We start from the raw sequence: 20,895 nt of genomic DNA, 5'->3' as shown, positions 1-20,895 counted from the left end.
ATATAATTGTTAATACCTCATAGTAAATATACAGTAAATAAAGTATTTTGCTATATTGCAGCTCTTTGTTGACTGCAAACACTGAAGTTTTCGCATACCAGCACTAGAAACTGTGATCTTTGCACATGCGCTGATGAAGAAGTTGTAGGTTCACGAGTTCGTTTTTGTTATCAGTTAAACATTTCATCGGTGATTCCTGGGCAACAGGGAAATAGACTTCAAAAGGTTTTAAAAGTCTGAAACACTGAACAAACCCACCCAATCCGACTCCTCTGCATTGACACCTTGCAAGGAGGGTATGTGATTACCTCACATTAGCTGCCTCTCCCCGTGCACCCTACAGTATTATGCCATTTATCGACATTAGTGCCAAAATTACATAGATGTAGTTTCACAGCATGGGTAATGTACAGTTTACGGTTCAGCCTGTTTCAACATGCATCGATTATTGATCACCTCTCCTTAAATGTCCCGAGCTTCGATAACATATTGGTGAATCGCTGACTTTGAAACCAAACCTGTCAGGGGGAAACAAAAATGTTGAAGTGAAAACTAACTACTATAATATACTGATTGTAATACCATTGGAACACACGTCCCTTTAGTTTGCAGGTTACACCAACTAGGTTCACAGTAAACCAGTATTAAAAGGATATAAATTACTAAACCTTTTAAAAGCTGCTTCTTTTCTGAACATTAAAAAAGCAGTAAAGCTAATCAATAAATAACAAATTATCGCATGTTTAAAAACAAAATAAACATTCTGCAGTATCTCCGTCTGACCTGCAGTCGCCGCTGTCTCCATTTAACTCCTTTACCGGTCGACTCCGCCTGTGGGCGATCTTGTCCCCGCGAGTGTCGTTGGTAGAGAGAAGAGCCTGAAGAAAATGGCAGCAGCAAAAACAACGAAGAGGAGAGAGAAACCGTGAACAGCGAGAAAACTTGACAAACCTGCGGCTCTCCTGGGACAGGTGGGCAGCCTGTACAGCGAAAGAGAGTCACGGGAGTTACTCCGCATAGTCACCAGGGTCGGAGGGGTCTGGAACATTAATGCTTTGAAAAATCGCAAATAGGGAGGGAAAAAAAAACAAAACTTACCTCATTCCTTTAATTCAAGTGGACTTTTATCGGAAATATGGAAGTGTGTTTAACCAACAGGTTCATACTGACAGACTGAATTGGGAAAGGATGTAAATACATTTGTATTCTCGTTAGGCCGCGATAACTCGCCCGTTTAGCGGAAGGGGGACGTAGAGAAGAATAACGTATATATCCTTAAAAACAACCCGTTTATATTTTCTATTCGTCTTAAATTAATGTTCAGGGCCTGCTGCAATAATTCTGTTCGGGTAGATTTAATTTGTAAAACCCAATAGATATTGTGAAGTCACTCGGGTAGGTGGCATAAAAACCGTTCTAAACAGTATTTTATAGCACAGAAATAAAGCCAGACATTTTATTTATATCTGATTTTATTAGCGTTAATTTAAGTTTTAAACTGTTGTGCTGTAACGATACCAAGAAGATGTCGGAGAACCAGGGAAATGCAAATAACAACCCTTTGAATAACAACGCCGGCGGGGGAAACAGAATGAGGAACCCCAATATCAACCAGAACCCGCTGATCAACGTCCGCGACCGGCTTTTCCACGCCCTCTTCTTTAAAATGGCAGTTACCTATGCCAGGCTGTTCCCTCCGTCTTTCCGAAGAATCTTCGAGTTCTTTGTTCTACTTAAGGTAAGGCTGCGTGCATCACACAGTTTGACATTGCAGGGCATGCAATGTTCTGGTGTTAGGAGTTGGGTTCGAGAGCTTTCATTGGATCCTTTTGGTATAGAACGCATAAGCCGCACCGAAGATAGTCAAGTTTATTAAGGGCACAGTAAAACTGGAATGGCTTAAACTGCTCTGTGTTTCCCCCCCCCCCCATGTTGTCATAGCTGTCAGCCAGTTACAGCAAGTGACGCACGCTGCTTCCCTAACGTGTATGAGAGATACTGTTATTAAAGGACCCACTTTCTTCTTGATACACGTGATTAGCAAGAGCACTTTGATTTGGGGGTGGGTTGGGGGAGGAATCAGGTACGGTGATGTAAAAGATGATTTCAATTATTCTATACACCCAGCCAATTGAAATGAGAGGACAAAGATCTACGTTGCACGAATTCTTGAGTGCCTAGAGGGAGATCCTTAAAACCAGATGAAATCAACATTGTGGCAGACATAAATGCAGCAGATAATTGTTAAACCCATTCTGTTTGTTACTGATCTCACACACACAGATTGAAGACTGGTTCTTTCTTCAGTCATACAACCACCAGGAGACAGTCACACAACGTGAACAGCAAGAGTTGAGAAAAATTCAATTCTGGTGACAGTCTCCCTTGAATCAAGTTGTATTACTAGAGAGAGTAGGAATTGCCCTCAGCTCTAAAAGTACCAACGTAACTTGATGGGCATTTACTATACCTTGGGAAAGAGAGTGCTCTAGTTGGCATGTTATGTCATTATGGGTGCTGTTATATAATCATTTGCATAGCAGATTGACCTGCATGCTATAGAAAGTGCTCTTAAGGATGGGCAAAGTTTATATATAAAATGTCTTTGCAGCAGCAATACAGTTTTGAATGTTTGAGTACAGTGTGTCCTTGTTTATCACAGTATGATAAGGGCAGGCACCCGTTCAGTCCTTTCATGTTATGCTGTAAAGTCAATAAAATAACACAATAAAGGTCAGTTGTAAGCTGGGGAATCTGTACCGTGGTGCATGGATGTAGGTGAAAGCTGGGAGCAAGGTAACGTTCATTTCCAATCTCAAGTCTTGCTGTTTTCGACCTGCAGACCATCCTGCTCTCTTTGCCATACTCCCTGCTTGTTATATGAAATTTCATTGTTTAGGCATTTTCTTGGGGGGGCGACAATTCAAAGGCCACCAAATAATGCAGGTTTAGCTACATCAACATACAAGAGCTTTTAGATAGTACACCAAAACCAATAATATATAAACTTCTGCTTTTGACTGCTGACAAGTTTAAATGTTACTTTAGAATACAAAACTTAGTTAAGTCATTTCACACCATCATGTTTTTTTTTTGTTTGTTTAATTTTATAATACTGTACAACGCAGGCTTTCACATCGACACGTAGTGAAACAGCGTGTGTCTGAAGTAGCACTGCCCCTTTAAAAATAAAAATAAAAAAACAAAAAAAACAGTTAAAGTGAAATCGCACAGGGAGGCACCATGTCCAAGAAGCAGGGCATCACAAACATCAGAAAAAAAGACTGCAAAACAGACAAACCTCTTGTTTTATCTACAGTTTGCAGGAAATAACCAAAAAGATGTTCAACGGCAGTCTGAAGTATTTTGTTTAGCAATTTAGTTTTAGAGAAAGGGAGTATTTATTTTCAACAGACTACTTGGGTACACGACATTATATGAAAAAAGTTTCAAGAAATAAAATGTAAATATTAATATTTTTTGATGATGCAAGCCCACTTTTTTCTTTCAAAAACAAAGAAGTAACAAGCGCTGTATGTATATGAAGATCACAACCGAGAGTTTACAGTAACATACGATCTGTTCATTTACATGCTTGCTCAGCTACAAAATACAAATCTCATTTGCTGACCTGCATAGCTGCATGTAAATGCTGTGTGCTACACAACCAAACAATTTACAGATACTCGCAGGTCTGTATTCTCAGTGCATGGCATACTGCATTTGTAAAGGAAATAAGGCTGTGCCAAACCAAATATGTTTACATCCATTTCCAAGACTTGTTCAAATTCACGATTTCTGTGACCTCCGTGGTAAAATCGTATCCTTACTTATACTGACAGCCCTAATGTCTACACTAATTTATCAGTACTACATTTTTGTCTTGCAAAGTGAAAATAAGATTAAACTGAAAGCTTATTTCATAATATCAAAGTATAGAAATGCGTCTCCAGTATAATTTGTTAAAGTCCCTGTTACTTTTTAGGGTCCTCATTTAAAAACGGGCACCCTTCTGATTGTGTTTTTTTATACAATATGTTTACTTTTCAGGTGCTATGCAGTTATGACAACCCTCTGTGAGTGTGCATTGGTTTAAATTTACTAAAAATTAATCTCTTTCCCTGCCTAAACTCTGCAGGTAGTTCAGTTAATCAAGTGAGGCCCACTTTGTGCGGCACAGCTCATTAACCCACTCCCAGACATTCTCCCTCCTGCTTAGTGCAAGTGATTGATGATTATTTGCTGAGCAAAATAAATACAAACAAATTCAGAAATGTAAAAGCAAAGAAGTAAAAAACAACCTCATCCCTAAAAGTTGTCCGTTGTTCCAATCATAAATTGAGTGGGCTAGTTCGACGAAACAGGCACGACATTTTCAAGCAATATAGCCTTGTGGTTGAACTGTGTGTGCTGAACTCCCCACATTCCAAGTGGTTATTACACTGCTTGAGGTGGTTGGCCTATATCCCAGTAACTGCTGTACAAATTGTGAGGACATTTACCAAGCAGCAGGAATACAGTGCAGCAACAGTCCTGTAATAAACACCAGGTGGCACTCTTGCAGTAGTTGCACTGTATGTCCTCCATTCTCATCAATCACAACCTGGAGATGAGGAATGATATTTTCTACTGCTTAGAGCAGCAAGTCTGGTGTGATCCCAGCAATCATTTGATGAATCGCAGCAGGGTTAAGGTTGCTGCACCGGCATTGCAGTTGTTGAGGTAATAAAGTCTTTACTAATTGTGCACAAACCAGCATAAACAATATTGTGATGCCAACTGGATTCGCATGTTAGTCATTTATGCCTTTTGCAAGTCAGCACCTCACATGTCTGCCACATTTTTTGCATAGCTGTTGTGCACAATTTCTGAGGGTCTGCTTCTGAACAGTCTTTGTGGCCTTTGAGAATTGAGTTTTATCATCTTGAGGCGCAAGGTGCTGCTATCACTTTGTGGTGAGACAGAGATGGGAAAATCAATGCCACTGTCCCAGTGGAAATTGCTGCCTTATTTTTACCATGGCAGCCCCTGCTTGCTGCTGCTACAGGAGTAGTGTGTCTGCATTTCATCGCTGGTTCTTAGTCTTTGAAATGCAACACAAAAGATTAGACGATGCAGCCCTAAGCAAAGGAATATCAAATCAATACCAATCCAATACAAAGTCTGAATCTACTCCGTGTGTTGTTGGAGTTCATTGAATATGAAAGACGTATGTGAGAGGAACAGGGAAGTGTAGATTACATTTTTACTAAATAGGACTGTATTATAAAATTATGTCTAAGTGTTTATCCCATAAATCAAACCCTGTATGACAAATAACAGCTGGCTGGCCAAGAACACATCTGGAATGCTGTGGGTATGTGTCATTCAGAAGCTTGTTAAACTGAACTAACCAGGAATGTGCTGCAGCATTGCCTGCACAAGTGATGGTGTTAGCTGTGGCCTACTGCGACCTACTGAAAAATGGTCCTGTTCTGTGGCTGCTGCAGGTATTGGCTGACTTGCTGTGACACAAGACATTTTGAGAGTTTCCAGAACACAGAAAGCATGAACTGCCCGAAGATGTTGTTTTTTGATGGCTTGTGTGTCTCTTGCAACTGATGACGAATAATGGATGTCATTTACAACAAAAACACAGAACATGCTTTTCTGATGTTACCTGCAGTTGCATTTAATTACTTGCCAAGAATTGTCTCTTCTCCACACAAACTCATGATATGTTCTCATTTGTAGTTTGCCTGGAAGCGCCTATGTACATTGTTCTTACCAATCTTACTTGTCTTTTCCTTCTTACACCTTTTTCTTGACTCTTATTCCTGTCTGTCTCATCACTACCCTCGTTCCACTTGACTATTTGTATCTTTCTGGTCTCTGTCCTTTAAACCCTTCTCACTTTTTCTCCTTCACCCACTCATTTTCTCTCTCCTTCCCTTACCTGTTCTCATTCTCCTTTCCTTTTCCCTTCTACCCACATTCTCTCTGTATTCTCTCATTGGGTCTCATTTCTCCTTTCTGCTCTCGCTGTCTCTGCTCTGTGCAGGCCCTTTTTGTGCTCTTCATTCTGGCCTACATCCACATTGCCTTCTCGCGCTCCCCCATCAACTGCCTGGAGCATGTGCGTGAGAAGTGGCCTCGTGATGGGATCCTGCGAGTGGAGATCCAGCGCAATTCGAGTCGGGCGCCCATCTTCCTGCAGTTTTATGACATGGACAACTTCCAGGGGCTCAAAGAGCCAGAGGGGGCCCAGGTGGCCGAGGAAGAGGAGGAGGAAGAGATGACCCTCGAGATGTTCGACAACCGTTCCGTACAGGTCAGGCAACTTTTTCTGGTATGAACCCATGCACCTTTATGTCTAATTATAGTAATTAAATGATTGTTTGATCCGAAACATTGTGTAAAGTAGATCATCACGTATACTGCCTGGGCACTTTATTAGAACCTTTAACCTTTAAATTCTTATTTAAAAAAATGAAAAAATTATTAATTCAGTTAAATGTTAATTTTAGTTTAACTGCATAATTCAACTTCAGTTACATGCTTTCAGTTGTTTTTGTTTAAAAAAAATTCTCATCTCAGCAAGCTCCTGGGTGAGTCTTGTGTGCAAACGATTGACTGCAAGTCCAGCAGCGGAAAAAACACATTGAGGGCACAAGTGAACCGTCCTTGCGCACTCTTCATAGCGTTTCTCCATGCATGCGGTTGTAGTTTGCCTCAAAGCCACACAGTATTACTGCTTCACAAAAGCCATTAATTTGAGAAGTCCTGCACCTTCAGTAAAACTTATTGGGAGCATGTCTTCAGTTATCATGATGCTCAAAAGCTTGATTAACTTTATTTCCTGTTGAAACACATGGGTGCTTAAGTTTCAAGTGATTTAGCATTGTTCATGTGCTGTCTTAAGTAAGTTTTACATTACATAATTTACATTTAAAACATGTTTCTTTAACTTTTTCAAAATCATTTCATATGAAGCTTCTTTTCAAATGATCCATTTTAGCTAGTAGCTGTATTCTGATGCAAGCAACCAGAGTTCTTTTTCCTCTGTAACTACACAGCACGCAAAATAGTATTATATGGATATATGTGAGACGTATTTCTGCAGTAGTTTTTTTACTCTAGTTTAAACTAATTACATATATATATTAAATGTTTAAGAAAAAGTTATAGTTTAATGATTAAACGTTTAAACTGTTACATCCCTGGTACATGATGATTCATATTGTTTTCTAAGATTGGTTTCCTTCTCTGTCGTTGACAGCTAATGCTTCTCCTAATACCTGTCAGTTGAATTGATTCCCTGTGTGTGTGTGTAGTTTGAGCTGGACTTTGAGCCCAAGCTGAAGCCGTCTCTGAGCAGCAACATGGACGCTCTGACACAAGCAGGGGGGCTCAACGACAGCCAGGACCTCTCCTTCACTCAAGCGCCCACTAAAGGTATGCAGCAGCTGAGAGAGACAGTCTCCGAGTTTGAGATGCTAACACAAGCAGGTAAACCACCTCCACAGCGTTGTCCAAACAAAACACCTTCCTCCTCCCACTTCTTCCTCACTCCCACACTGCTTTCCTGTCCTCTTCTCTGGCCTTTCAGCAGCGTCTCTCAGCTCCAGTCCTCAGTCCATCAGCCCAAGGCTTATCTTCACTTACACTGATAAAATCTAAATATATGTATATATATATATATATATATATATATATATATATATATATATATATATATATATATATATATATATATATATAGCACTTACAGTACCAGAGAATCACTCTTGGACGTATGTTCTATTAGGTTGATCTAAATAAAACTGGGCAGAGGCTGGGCATGACTTGGTGAATCACAATCCACAAGCAAGTGTGAAGACCACACAGAGAAGTCGGTCCACAGACTGATCTGAGTCCGTAATGCCCACTCTACTCTTCCCCAGTGTGGTACATACAGGCTAGTGATTTCTTTTGGTTTCCACCATTTCAAATCTATATTGAGGACGGGTAGCCAGGAGATCCTAGTTTCCTTTCTTGCATGACTTGTCTAGATGGCTAATATATATAAAATAAATAAATTATTGCTTGGGATTGGTCTTGGTTGTAGCTTCCAGTTGTCTCCTTTTTTCTTTTCTTTTCGTCAGTATGTCTTGTGTTTATATGGTTATGATAACGGCAACTATCTTCAAAACCCACAATAGCTTAATTTCATCTTTACTTCGGAAAGAAATCAAGATGGCAGACAAGCACATTTGAAATTCGCAAAATAATAATGTAAGCAATTCTGTAATTATGTAGCTATGCACATCCTTCATTTTGTAGGTCTCCAATGTGCAGTTTTGAAAGAAACACATGTTCTCGCAAGCATGCATCATTTCAAAACATGAGTTGTGGTACTACACTAGGTTAAGGAAGGAGATGGAAACAAAGCTTTTTGACTGTCCTGGGTCATTTCCCCAGGAGAGTGAATTTGTCCCCACCTCCTCTTCACTGGCTTATTTCCTATCAATAACCAAAATTACTGTTGTTTTCAGCCAGTAACATGCTTTGACCCTGGGAATGCAAATGCAAACAGATAACCCATGAATAAGGCACACACAGTGTTTCCATTTATTTAAAAGTAGTACCAGTGAGATATCATGTTCTAAAATTAAGACACATGTGCTATAACATGCTGCTTAAAAAAAAAAATTTGAGAAGCATGTAACTAATGGAAAGTGCAAAATGACTTTGATTTATTGAATGATTTGCCATTTAAGCCATGTTTTAATTGCAAGACATTGAAGCGTATTTGCACTGGTGTCTGCAATTGGAAAATGTTGTTCAATAATTCTACAAGTAATTTTTTTTCTCGTTGTTTTTTTTTTTTTTTTTTTTAAATCAGTGTAACTGATACATACCGACATTTTAGTGTTACTGGACAGGATAACAAAAATGGTTTGGGATTGGGGGGCTGAAGTTTAAAGTCATTCCGATTACTGCAGGCTTTGCAAATACATCATTGATTTGTTTGTATTGTGGATTACCCAGCAGTAGTAACATTGCTCCGTTTTATGGTCTGATTATTGTATTATCTAAGTGAACGACTATATTACTCCAGTACCCAATATCCAGACCACTTTATGGAAACCTAATTATGTTGTGCCTTCAGTCAGTGAGTTGTGAGATTGCAGGCTGAGGCAGTGCAGATTATGGAGTCTTTAAGCTGAAAACAACAACATCTTCACAGGTACAACAAGACACCCAGCAAATACTACACAAAATATAATGAAACTATACTCCATAAAACCCTAAAGTTAAACAGTACACCTAGATCTATAGCCATGAAATGTGAGATAGTGTTGAGGAGCTTTTATTGTTGCATGTAAAGAATATCGTCAACGTGATCCAGTTTAGCATACAGGGTCATGTAAGTGCACGGGCTGTACTTGCCATATTTCCTTCTCCTGGGTTCTACACACTGATGTCTTTGCAAGGTCAGGGGCAAGCTGCTCTCGACTTCTCTCTGCAGCACAGCAGAAAGCTACCTACCCAACCTCCTAAAAGCTAAGCATTTTGAAACTGTCTGAACAGGCTGCTTGCCTGCCTCAGCCCCAGCTAACAGGGTGTGTTTGTTCTTGCTCCAGTGTGGCCGCAGGAAGAGTACATCGTGGAGTACACTCTGGAGTACGGCTTCCTGCGCCTTTCTCAGACCACGCGGCAGCGCCTCAACATTCCAGTCATGGTGGTCACCTTGGGTGTGTCTCCCCCTTCTTTTGCTATTGCAAGAGTGTCGCTTATAGCAGTGGTTCTCAAACGGGTGTGCGGAATGTATCCCGGAAGACCTCTGTTACCGACGGGGCTATAATGCATGAAGCCTCAGGCTTAAGGCACTGCGCCCTGGAGGTAACAATAGTCTTCCCAAGGGAGCATTTAATTTTCCACTATGGTTGAGTATGCAGTACATATTTAATACAGGAATCAGTCAAGAAAACAAGCGAAGCAAGGTTGGATAGTAAATACGACTTCATATGTTTTGTTTAAATATAAACATACAAACTCCGTTTGGCCTGCTGACTGCTGCATTATCTAGTTTATGTCCCGGCAGTCAGATTTGTTTACAGTGATGTTGTAATCACCATTTTAGTGGTTGGAGCATTTTTCTTTTGTAAGTATGTTGTGTAATTCATTTTCTGTTAAATCACAGAATCGGTGTTCATCCGTTTTCTCTTGTTGTGAGTGCAGTGGAGAAGGGCATTCCTTTGAAAAGGGGGCAGGATTGACAGTGAATTGAATCAATCACATGTTAGATTGCCCGGTGGTGTAAGGATGTCAGGGCAATAGCTCAATCTATTTTTTTCATCAGTGATGAGGTTTTCGCAGGCCAGATTATATATATATATATATATATAAATATATATTATATATATATATAGTACCACTGAATACGCCTACTTGTCCCCCACCTCCAACCCAATGCTATATATATATATCATTAGTATAATATGTCACTTAAGGGTGATGGGTTAGGGTGATAAACTGGTATCACCAGTTTTGTGTGGGTGCGCCAAGAATGTCTCAGTCAGTGTTTATATTTTTGCACGGTTTGTACAATTTTATTACACTGGAACAAAATAAAAATAAAGTCTAAGCTAGAGAAGGCTAACTCCTTTTACCCTGTAAAAATCAAACCATATATCTTTTAAACAACACCTTTCTTTGTTTGACGTTTCTAATTTTAATGTTAGACGTTTCTAAAATAAATAATATGCCCATTGTTAATATCCATATATATATATATCTATATATATATATATATAGAATATATATATATAAGTGTTGTCGCAGCGCTTGTCTCTTAGGTCTGTTCTCCTTCCACACAACTAGGTTTTGCAAACCTCTTGGTGACCGAAAATCATAAGGTCGTGAATAAGAGCAAAATAATATCTTAATCTTAACAGAGTCAACGGACCTAATGACGTCGTCTAAATAGAGGTCTAAGAAATGTTGTAAGCTGTGTGCTCAGTTTGTGAATGAGTTCCTGCTCCTCTCCCACAGACCCCATGAAGGATCAGTGTTTCGGGGACGGCTTCAGCCGCTTCCTGCTTGATGAGTTTCTGGGCTATGATGACATCCTGATGTCCAGTGTCAAAGCACTGGCTGAAAATGAGGAGAACAAAGGTGTGCCCTGCCCCAGATTCACAAAGATTTAGAAAGTTTAATCAACCAGTCACTCAAACAGACTATTTGAATTGTCCCAAACCATGAGTCGTGCATGCATACAACTTAAAGGCCCAAACCTGTTTAATGTAACATTTGAATGGAAACTGTTTTGCACCACTGTAGCAGCTGTATGTAATTTCTCAAAGAAATATTTTTTTTTTTTCTTTTTTTTTGTGCCAGGTTAAACAACATCAGAAACGGCATCAGCATGTCCATGTCTGGTTTGAAAATTAGTACAGACCAAACTTGTAAAAAAATATAATTTTTTTATTTTTTTACTATTATCGTCATCAATGAAATGTCTTTAAACGACATGTAGACAACAAAGTTATTTGGTGTTTTGAATGTTTCATGAGTGCAGTGTGCAGTCTCAGCTGGTGTTGGTTTGGCACCTCTGTTTATGAGCATTGAATTAGTAATTAACATGCTTTGTACCATAATTCCCAGCAATTCGGTTCGCACTAAAGGAAAACAAACCAGGAAAAAAAATCCTCTTGCAAACCACAAAGATTACTGTTTTCTTTGGTTTTCATTGAGAGCCAAAGAAATCAGCTCAAATGTCTGCAACAGTAATAAGGCTTTAGTTTTGTTGCCACGGTAGCTCTGTGCCAGGTGTGATTGATGCACTGCAGCATGGAGCTCAGTATTGAATTTGTTTTAGATCTGCCTATTGTTTGTTGCAGGATTTCTCCGTAATGTGGTCTCGGGCGAGCACTACCGCTTTGTGAGCATGTGGATGGCCAGGACCTCCTATCTGGCTGCCTTTGTCATCATGGTCATATTCGTAAGTTTGATCCATATTGTACGTGTGTTGTGATAACACTGGGGTCTGTTCAGTTAATCGAAACAATGGGGGACATAAACACCATTGTTTACATCGCTAAAAGAAAGAACTCTGACAAAACTAACATCTCTAATAGTGTGTGTGAGTCTCAAGTGTAGTTTTTTTTTTTTTTTCTCGAAACATAAGTAAAATAGGTTTGATCCAAAATTTAAATGGTGATGTTTAAATTTACATCGCTTTAGGTAACTTCACTGTGCCACTTGACTGATTGTGCTAGCAAATTGTGTCATTCATCTTTGACCAGTGAGTTTAAAGGACTTTATGAGCAAAGGGCTTGAACTTGTAACCTTGAAGTGTGGTTCAGGGAGCAGAAGCTAGGGCTCCCCCCGCCGTTCTGTTACGGCAAAATACCTGTCAAAAACATATTTAAATCCCAAGCTACGCCCTAATTCCCTGTCTTGTTTGTTTGGTCTTCGCTTTTTGATGTGTTCAGTGTACAGACCAAAGCTTTAAACGTGATAACAATTTTGACAATAAATCAAACAAATCCATTGGGATGTGAGTATTTGCCACTTTGGGTTTACAGACTAAAACAATCCCTCAGTCTAAAACTGCCTTTTTAACATACCAAAGAAAAATGTATTAATAAAATGGATAACTGCTTCACCCTTTCGCTTGGATCCAAACTCTTTTGAAGCAGATATCGTCCCTCCTGCTAAGCAACCCAGCAAAAGCTTCTATAACCTAATCCACTCAATGTCTGCATCTCCCCCCCCCCGGATACTGCGCTGGTCATCCACTGCAGTTTCCATGATTTCTTTTGCCCAACAAAATATTTCTTGTATTCCTGGAATAGGGGCCACCATAGGATTCCTTCCACAGGGGGTTCCTCTCCACTGAGCTGAGATTAGTTTTTAATTACCCATCAGAGTAATACAAAAATAAGTTTGACCTCTTTCTTTTGCGGGGATCCAGGTGTCATTTTTGGGGGGCAAGTGAAGCTCACTTCCCAATCTTAGCGGCCTGGCCGCGTCGGATCGTTCTCTGCCAGGAAGGTTCTGCCACTGTGCTATTTTTTCGTTTCCCCTTGGAGACCGTTGGTCTGGCCTCACCTCACAAGCACTTTTGTCCCATTGCTCCTACCCTGTGAACTGCCATAATGTGTCACTGCAATCTGGTTAATAGCATTACACTCGCTCAGCCTTGTGTTTTCCTTTCCCTCGTCAGACGCTGTCTGTCTCCATGCTGCTGCGCTACTCACACCATCAAATATTTATCTTTATTGGTAAGTAAAAGGAGAATTATTACTGTTGGGTAGAGTTGGTCCTGACAGGAACATGCTAGGAGCTGGTTTAACAGAAGGTAGTCCAGGATTACTGCTAATCAGTCAGTGAAACTAGTCATTAGAGATCAGTCAGACAAAGCACATCACAAACTGTAGCACTTCACAATTCATAGTATCATAGCTGTAGCACTATACTAGCCACCAAGAACCTAGCTCATTTTCCTGTTTAATTTAAAGGAGTGATAACCAAAGCTAACAGGCTTCATTCAGACCATGTGACCTACAGCACAGGACGTGATTAGGAACCACCAAGTGTCAGTTTATTTTTCACCACTTATATATAGGCATGGTTTTGAATGCTTTGGTTTAATTCTGACTTTAACAATGACAATCCTCTATTTTGTGTGTGCAGTGGACCTGTTACAGATGCTAGAGATGAATATGACAGTTGCCTTCCCTGCTGCACCTTTACTCACTGTCATACTGGCTCTAGTGGGTAAGAAGCAGGATGCTTGTTTTTTATTTAAAACTGACCTTACCATTTAGATTCCTATTATAAGTAATGCTATGGGGGGGGCATCAGTTCTCTGTGCCTTCGGGGCCATTCCATGAAAATGGTACGTGTGTTGCACTAATAAGTCATCAATGTCAGACTAATGCCAATACATTTTTGTACATAAATTATTTAATACTTCTGAGGATCCTTTGACATGGTCAGCGTTTGCTACTGAATATATTTTGTGTATTTGAGTATGCAAGTGTTCGTTCCACTAGTATATAGCTCCCGAAGAGGTATAGTCTCATTAATGCCTGGCTGCTTGCACTCTGTGTGTAGTAAAAGTGACTGTATAAATGACCAAACATTTTTGTGTAACATGTTGGTGTTTCTCAACCGTTCAGCTAAATTGAATGGTGGTTTGAACCATAAGCTCTAACTGTGCAGCATGTTTTTTTTGTGAATCACAGATTTTTATAGCATTCTGTAGCATTCAGCTGAGTCAGGGCAAGTTACCCTGCTCAGCAAACAAGTGGTTTGTGTGGTGGGGGTAACAACGTTTTGTGAGATTTCACCTTCCACTATTTGCATTTCTTAGTAATGCATCTGTAGCTGTAAAACAAACTAAAGAAAACAAATCTTAAATTACAAATGTTTGAAAAAGATCTCTAGTCATTTAACTGATTGTGTTTCTTTCATGTTTTACTAAAAAATATATTTTAAAATCAGGAAGCAAAGTGTTCCCTAAATTTCCTTTATTCATAAGCGGAAATGATGAGGTAGGCAATCAGTCACTCTTGATGGTATAATTCTTGCCAGCCTCCTTTGTGACTTTGGGCTCCCTCTTCTCTTGACAGGCATGGAGGCCATCATGTCTGAATTCTTCAACGACACGACCACGGCGTTCTACATCATCCTGATAGTGTGGCTGGCAGACCAGTACGATGCGATCTGCTGCCACACAAACACCAGCAAGCGCCACTGGCTCAGGTACGCCTCTTTTCTCATCTATGGCTTTGTGCTGAAGCGAGAGCTCAGGGTCTCCTAGTTCTGTCATATAGCCTTGCTAGCCTGGTTTTATCAATGCTGTACAGTAACATCTGGTAGCTTGTATCAGTCACCACCACATGGGCGCGTTTGTGTTAACGTGATTCATCCGCATTAAGCGAGGGACGGTATAAACTCCCACACAATAACTTGACAATGTCCATCAATCACCAGTACAGTAATCAAACCAAACAAGCCGTTAAATCTTTATTAAGACACTCATTGCACTAATAAAAAAGATGTATTAAAACCAATGAATGTAATGAAAAATGCAAAAAAGTAACGCAAGTGGGTAAATCATTGGGAATGATTGCCTGATATAACCCAGTAAGGTGTAAGTGGCGGGTACTGTAACTGCTAAACCTCTTTACATGTATAAAGCATGATCTAAAGGGGAATTTGATCCAAAGTGGGTGACTCAGTCAGCACTGTGAGATGTAACTTGAAAACTGTTCATACTGCTGGTTTATTGGTTATGGTACTGTGTAGAAGATAATATGTTAACATATAGTATAAAATAGGATTGGAATAACAAAAGCAAAGCAGAGTCATTGAAGTTGTACATGAATAATTTTTTAATGACAGTATAAGATGTCAAAACAAGACTAATCACACAAGTAAAACTGATATGAACTGACATTGAACTTTGCACAAGAACATCTGTATTTTGTTCTTTGTACATAGGTAAACCTGAAGGAAAATAAAATCTATAGAATAGTACCATACAAGTTCAACAGCAGTTGTTACACCCCTGTGTCAAGCAAGGCATGGAAACTAGCAAGAATATAATACCTGAGATTCAGTTGATCTAAACCAGGGAAATTGTAATGGGTGTTTTATCAGTCAATCACATTTAAATCTAAATTATAACTTCATTACCAGATACTAATAGTTTTTGGCATTTATAGTCATTTAAACTTTATACATACACCTGTTTACGCACTAGTTTATTTTTTAAATGTTTATTTTATTATAGTTTTTCATTTTTTGAAGTAGTGCTTTATATGTGGTAAGTTAGGAAATAAACCCTTTTTATGTTTGTTAATTTAAATATGGCGTTTCAGGCTTTGCAGATGTTTGATATGATGGGCTTGAGTAAAACTTGAGTTGTATCCGATAATGTCTTTCATTTTAATATTGTTGTTGTTTAACATGTAACCCTCATAATGACTGTTGGTTGGTTTTAGGTACGAGTAACTGCGACAGTTCTAGTTTTAACTTGTGGTCATTTTTGTGGCGCATATGTAGAATAATATTGTCTGACGTTAGGTTTGAGTTCTCAAAATTAACGCTCGATTACTCAAGCACTAAATTGCTTGAAATGACTTTCATAGTAGAGATGGCAAATATGGGCAGCGTTCTTTTCACAGGCAATCCGAGTTGATTTCATAATGAATTATATCAGAAATGCTTTTAGTCTAAGAGGCGACATGTCTTGATGTTTTGCAGATTCTTCTATCTGTACCATTTTGCTTTCTATGCCTATCATTACCGTTTCAATGGACAGTACAGCAGCCTGGCTCTTGTGACCTCTTGGCTCTTCATCCAGGTAATTTGGGGTGGTGTGTTTTGATGTATCTGTTTACTGTTATCTGTTTTAGTATTATCTGAGGGTGAGCTAATGGTCTTGGTAAGATTAATTTTTTTCTTTTGGGGGTAAATTTCTCTATAATAATGCAGTCCAAATAAGGTTCTGTATCATTTCTAGAAAATCTTAAGTACATTTGAAGATATTTTAATTCTAGTACAAGTAACAGACGCTACAAAACTGTCCCATAAATGTCAGTGAATCTTGAATCTTATTTTAAAACATATCTTTTTACTTCTGAAAACTGATATTTTATAATGCTGTGCAGCTAACCAATGGCCAAATATGAATGTAGTGATTGCATTCATGATGCATTCTGTTTGTCAGTTTGAGATGTGTATCAAGATTCAATTTTGTCCGTTTTTTGTTATGGTAGCTTTTGAAATACATTAATTTCGTTCTATCGGCATATTGATCAAATTCAACTGGAAGGGCCTTATCCTAGTAAAGGACTGTAATAAACCAGTTCTAGCTTTTATTTTTTTGCTGACCTTAAGTCTAGGTTACATTTTAAATTAGAAACGTTTCCTCATCAGAAACTATCTTAAAATTCTGCCAAACGTCTCGGTCGCTTTGAAGCCAATGCGTTAATTAAGTAATTTCAATTTTGATTATCATGAGCTGCAGTTCTACATGGACGTGAGTTGCACACGATATGCCACTTACAAATGACTGCTGCACAATGGGTGTACTAGGAAAATAAATAAATCTGTCTGTCTAACTATTTTATTCTCCCCACATTCCCTTGGCTGCACAAATGCAGTTCTGTTTTACCGATGTCAAAAACAGCTGAAAGAGTTAAATGATAAAAAAAAAAGAACTAATCGTAACCGACTTGCATCCCTACTGAGAATCTAAAGAATCTCTCTCTCTCTCTCTAGCACTCAATGATCTACTTTTTTCATCACTACGAGCTGCCTGCCATCCTTCAGCAAATCCGCATCCAAGAGATGCTCCTCCAAAACCAGCAAGCAGGCCAGGGCAACCAGACCACCCTGCAGGACAACCTGAACAACAACACCACCAGCAGCAACGCCACAGAGGGGGTAGCAGGAGGAAGGGGAGCTCCTAACGGACAACCACGGCCACCAGGTGAGACTCCACCCCACCCAAACGGTCTGGCCAATCGGGGGACAGAAGGAGGAGCCGGGACCCTAAGCGACCTGGACTGGGTGGCAGAAACGGCAGCCATCATAACAGAAGCCCTGTCTGCCCCACAGCTGCGTGGTTCCCTGCAGGAGACTGAGGGCATTGCAAACCTGGAGGAGCCCCTGGGTGGAAGCATCAGTGTGATGGCAATCCTGCAGGGGGGCAACGAGGACACCGATACTGCTACTGCTACTGCTGCTGCTGCTGCTGCTGCTGGTCTAGTTACTGTAGAGATCACAGCACGTGGCAATGGCCAAGATTTCAGTGCAGCCCCCCAGCTTCTCAACGGGACGTCCTTTCAAGATCCTCACACAGAGGAGACTAGGGCTGGAGGAGGCAATGAGCTTGTAGACTCTAGTGGCCCAGATGGAGTGCGGCAGCCTCCAATTGCTGAGGCTGCCTCCAAAGAGCAGAAGGAATACGACTGTGATGCAAAAACAGAGCCTGAAGCAGCATATACAACAGCAGCCATGACATCCAGTGAGCAGCCAACCCCTTCTTGAGCTACACTTCGGTTTCAAGACCACATCCGTCTGTGGCAGCCTTGTGCAGACCCTGAGAACTTTGAAAATAGAAGCTGGGTTCAGTTTCGAGAGGGGATGGGTAAGATAATGTCCTGTAAGAGGAAGTTATTTCTCCCCACCACCCCCTGGCACAAATATTAAAGCTTTTATTAATGTGTGTTTTTTTTTTTTTTTTTTTTTTTTAAGTGGAATTCTATTGAAATCCTAAGATTTATTGTGGGCCAGGCATTATAAAGAAAAAAGTGCACTAATATGGGGGTATTTTGTGACATCTGATTGTGTTGCAGGAAAGCAGATTGAGAAAAAAAATAAATAAATAAATAAGATCAAGGTGGCTGTGCGTGCTTTGAACAGAGTGGTACTCTTAAAGCAAATGTTGTCTTCTTATTATTTTTGTTTTATAATAAACTAATTTCTTACTGTTTGTTGTGAGGTATGTTTTATCATTCTAAAGGGTATTTTTAAAGACACTAGCATGCTTTCTGCTATGGGGGGGGGCGACAAAATGAAAACCCGTCCAAGTATTGTGTGTCCCTGTAGCAAAGCTGCAGTCACTCAGTCGATCTGCAGACTGTGCAGCTATCTTGATAATAGAGGGCCACTTTTGAACAGTTAATGTAACAGAACTTCTTATTGGCAGTAGTACAATCTGAATAGTCACATCACACTGGACAAGGAAAAGCCTAGTAAACGTCTCGTAGGCTATTGGCATCAGTGCCATAACGCTTTGCTCCTTTCATAAAATCCTCAAGGATCTTTGTTGCAGCTACCATTTCTGTATCTTGTACGATTATGTTGTTAATGGTAACATGCACTGTGATCGGCTGGATGAACTCCCTTTCTCTGTACACAGGCTGTATCCACAGCACGACACACGTTGAAACACGTGATTGACATTCATTGAGGTGGTGATTATTTATGCAGTGGAAATGGTATGTAAACTACCTTGAGATTTTGTTTCTGAAATGATCAGAAGTCTGAGCAATAAAGGTTTTGCTAGATCTGCTCTGAATTAGGCCTGAGTGTGTAGGTCTTTTAAATAACTACTAAATGGAGTGAAAACAGTTCAGCTCAAGTAGTTCAGTTCACATTTATCTTAAATCGCTAGTGCCTGAATATTTTGTAAGTAGTTTTAAAAAACAGGATGCAGGGAAAGTGAGTCTGACTTACTGGAAGGACCGGATTCCTATGTGCACAGGTTGTCTGTAGAAGTTCATGTTGAACCTCAGATCTGCGTTGACTAGGTTTGCTCCAGGATCGTAACATATTCTCTTATTTTAAAACCACATGGAACGATAAAACACTCCTTGCAAAAAAGTAGTAGTGTTATGCAAGTGGGTTGTTGTAATAGTGCTTGCTTTGATTTGATAGAAACAATATCACCCAGCACCAGAAAAGGGTCACTGTGGAAGCAAGCACCCAAGAAACCTACTCAAATTACAAAAAAATGTATATAAATTCTCTCTGACAACTTGTTCATTTAAATGCCGATCTTTATAGACTGTTTTCAGAGGCCATTATCAATGAAACTTTGTGGAGAAAGGGAGAGTGTATGGGTTCACAAGGCTGAAAGAACTCCCTATTCATGAGAATGTTTCAGTCTTTTAGAACACTTATCAGACAACTGAGTCTGCTCTAGAAATGGTGTAGTAACCTTATGTGGGAAACCTCTTCAGATTCAGTGGTTAAAGCAACAAGCCCAGGCCTCTAGGCATTGTTTCAAGCTGGTCCTCCTTAAACTTTTTATTGATTGTATTCTCAATAGAAAATAATGACCTAATGACCACATATAGGTCCCTTGTAGGTGCTGGGATCCACTTTGGTTAAAGCAGGCTTACTAGAAATGAATCTTTCTTTCTCTTGACCCATTGTTTAGTCTGCAAGCATTGTAAATATAGTGATGCTTGCAGTGCAACTGGCAGATGAGGTCTCAAAGATCTGATAGTTTATTTTTTTAAGTTTACAAAATGTTACTACTGCTTTGAAGATCCTGTACTGCGGACAAAAGCCAGGTTCTTGCTGAATAACCTTGTGGATGAACTAGCTGAGCTTTGTTAGCTACTGTGGATTCACATTAGCGATTTTCTTTTTTTTTTTGGAATACCCTCAATACCTACCCCTCTTGATTTCATCTTTCCTGTAAGAGACCATGAAGAAATGTCATTCCACACAGAGCCAGAAACCAACTTATTGGCCACGTTACAGTCAAAGTAATAGTAATGAAACCAGCATGTTGCCAATATAGGGTTAAATGACACAAGTTGCAACTCGTTTGTCGGCTGCTGAAGGTTTTAAGCAAGTTGCTTGAAACGAGGCTATATTCATAGCAGATTGGTTGGAAACGTCACCTGCATCTGCTTTGAATGTTCCTTTGGTTATGTTTGACTTAAGTCAAGGGTTTTATTTCAACCAGTAACTAAATATCAGTCATTTAAGATTGACAATTTCTTGGAATAGTATGAGGTGTGTGTAAAACTAATCCTTGTTTTGCATCACGTAGAATTTTAGGACTGAGACAATAATAATAATAATAATAATAATAATAATAATAAAAAAAAATTTTGATATTTTAATTAAATCATGTAATCAAAGAAACTACAAAATGATATTGCAAAAATCTAATGGAAACCGTAATAGTATGTGCCATGTTTGAAATGTCACATTTTTCAATTTGTATGCAATTCAATATTCGTCAGGTTTCATTCGACTTTGTGCAGCCAAATTAGTTAATTGTAGAGTGTGATGCAAAACTTTTGGGCTGTTGTGGGTTATCAGAATTAAGTTGCACCACAATTTCTCCATTAGTTGGATTAGAACACATGAAACAGAGTGCTCATGGTT

General features: G+C 39.5%; 1 protein-coding gene across 3 annotated transcripts; it reads left to right on the top strand.

The window, feature by feature from the left end:
• The first annotated feature begins 884 nt into the window (after positions 1–884).
• On the top strand, positions 885–18,478 carry LOC121301364 (membralin-like). Of its 3 annotated transcripts, none has more exons than XM_041230697.1 (11): positions 886–1,738; positions 6,041–6,310; positions 7,314–7,434; positions 9,606–9,716; positions 11,017–11,139; positions 11,865–11,965; positions 13,193–13,250; positions 13,663–13,746; positions 14,604–14,736; positions 16,243–16,342; positions 17,263–18,478. In XM_041230697.1, the coding sequence occupies exons 1-11, from the start codon at positions 1,526–1,528 to the stop codon at positions 18,031–18,033; spliced, it is 2,085 nt and encodes a 694-aa protein (XP_041086631.1). In that variant the 5' UTR covers positions 886–1,525; the 3' UTR covers positions 18,034–18,478. The 3 variants fall into 3 exon arrangements, with proteins under 3 accessions (XP_041086632.1, XP_041086631.1, XP_041086630.1); XM_041230696.1 differs by having other exon boundaries at positions 7,314–7,488; XM_041230698.1 differs by lacking the exon at positions 13,193–13,250 and having other exon boundaries at positions 885–1,738; positions 7,314–7,488; positions 13,677–13,746.
• Positions 18,479–20,895: the final 2,417 nt, after the last annotated feature.

The sequence above is a fragment of the Polyodon spathula genome, chromosome 27, assembly GCF_017654505.1.
Source record: "Polyodon spathula isolate WHYD16114869_AA chromosome 27, ASM1765450v1, whole genome shotgun sequence".
Classification (NCBI taxonomy): domain Eukaryota; kingdom Metazoa; phylum Chordata; class Actinopteri; order Acipenseriformes; family Polyodontidae; genus Polyodon; species Polyodon spathula.
The sequence above is the reverse complement of the archived record's forward strand: the minus strand, read 5'-3'. Positions and strand labels throughout refer to the sequence as shown.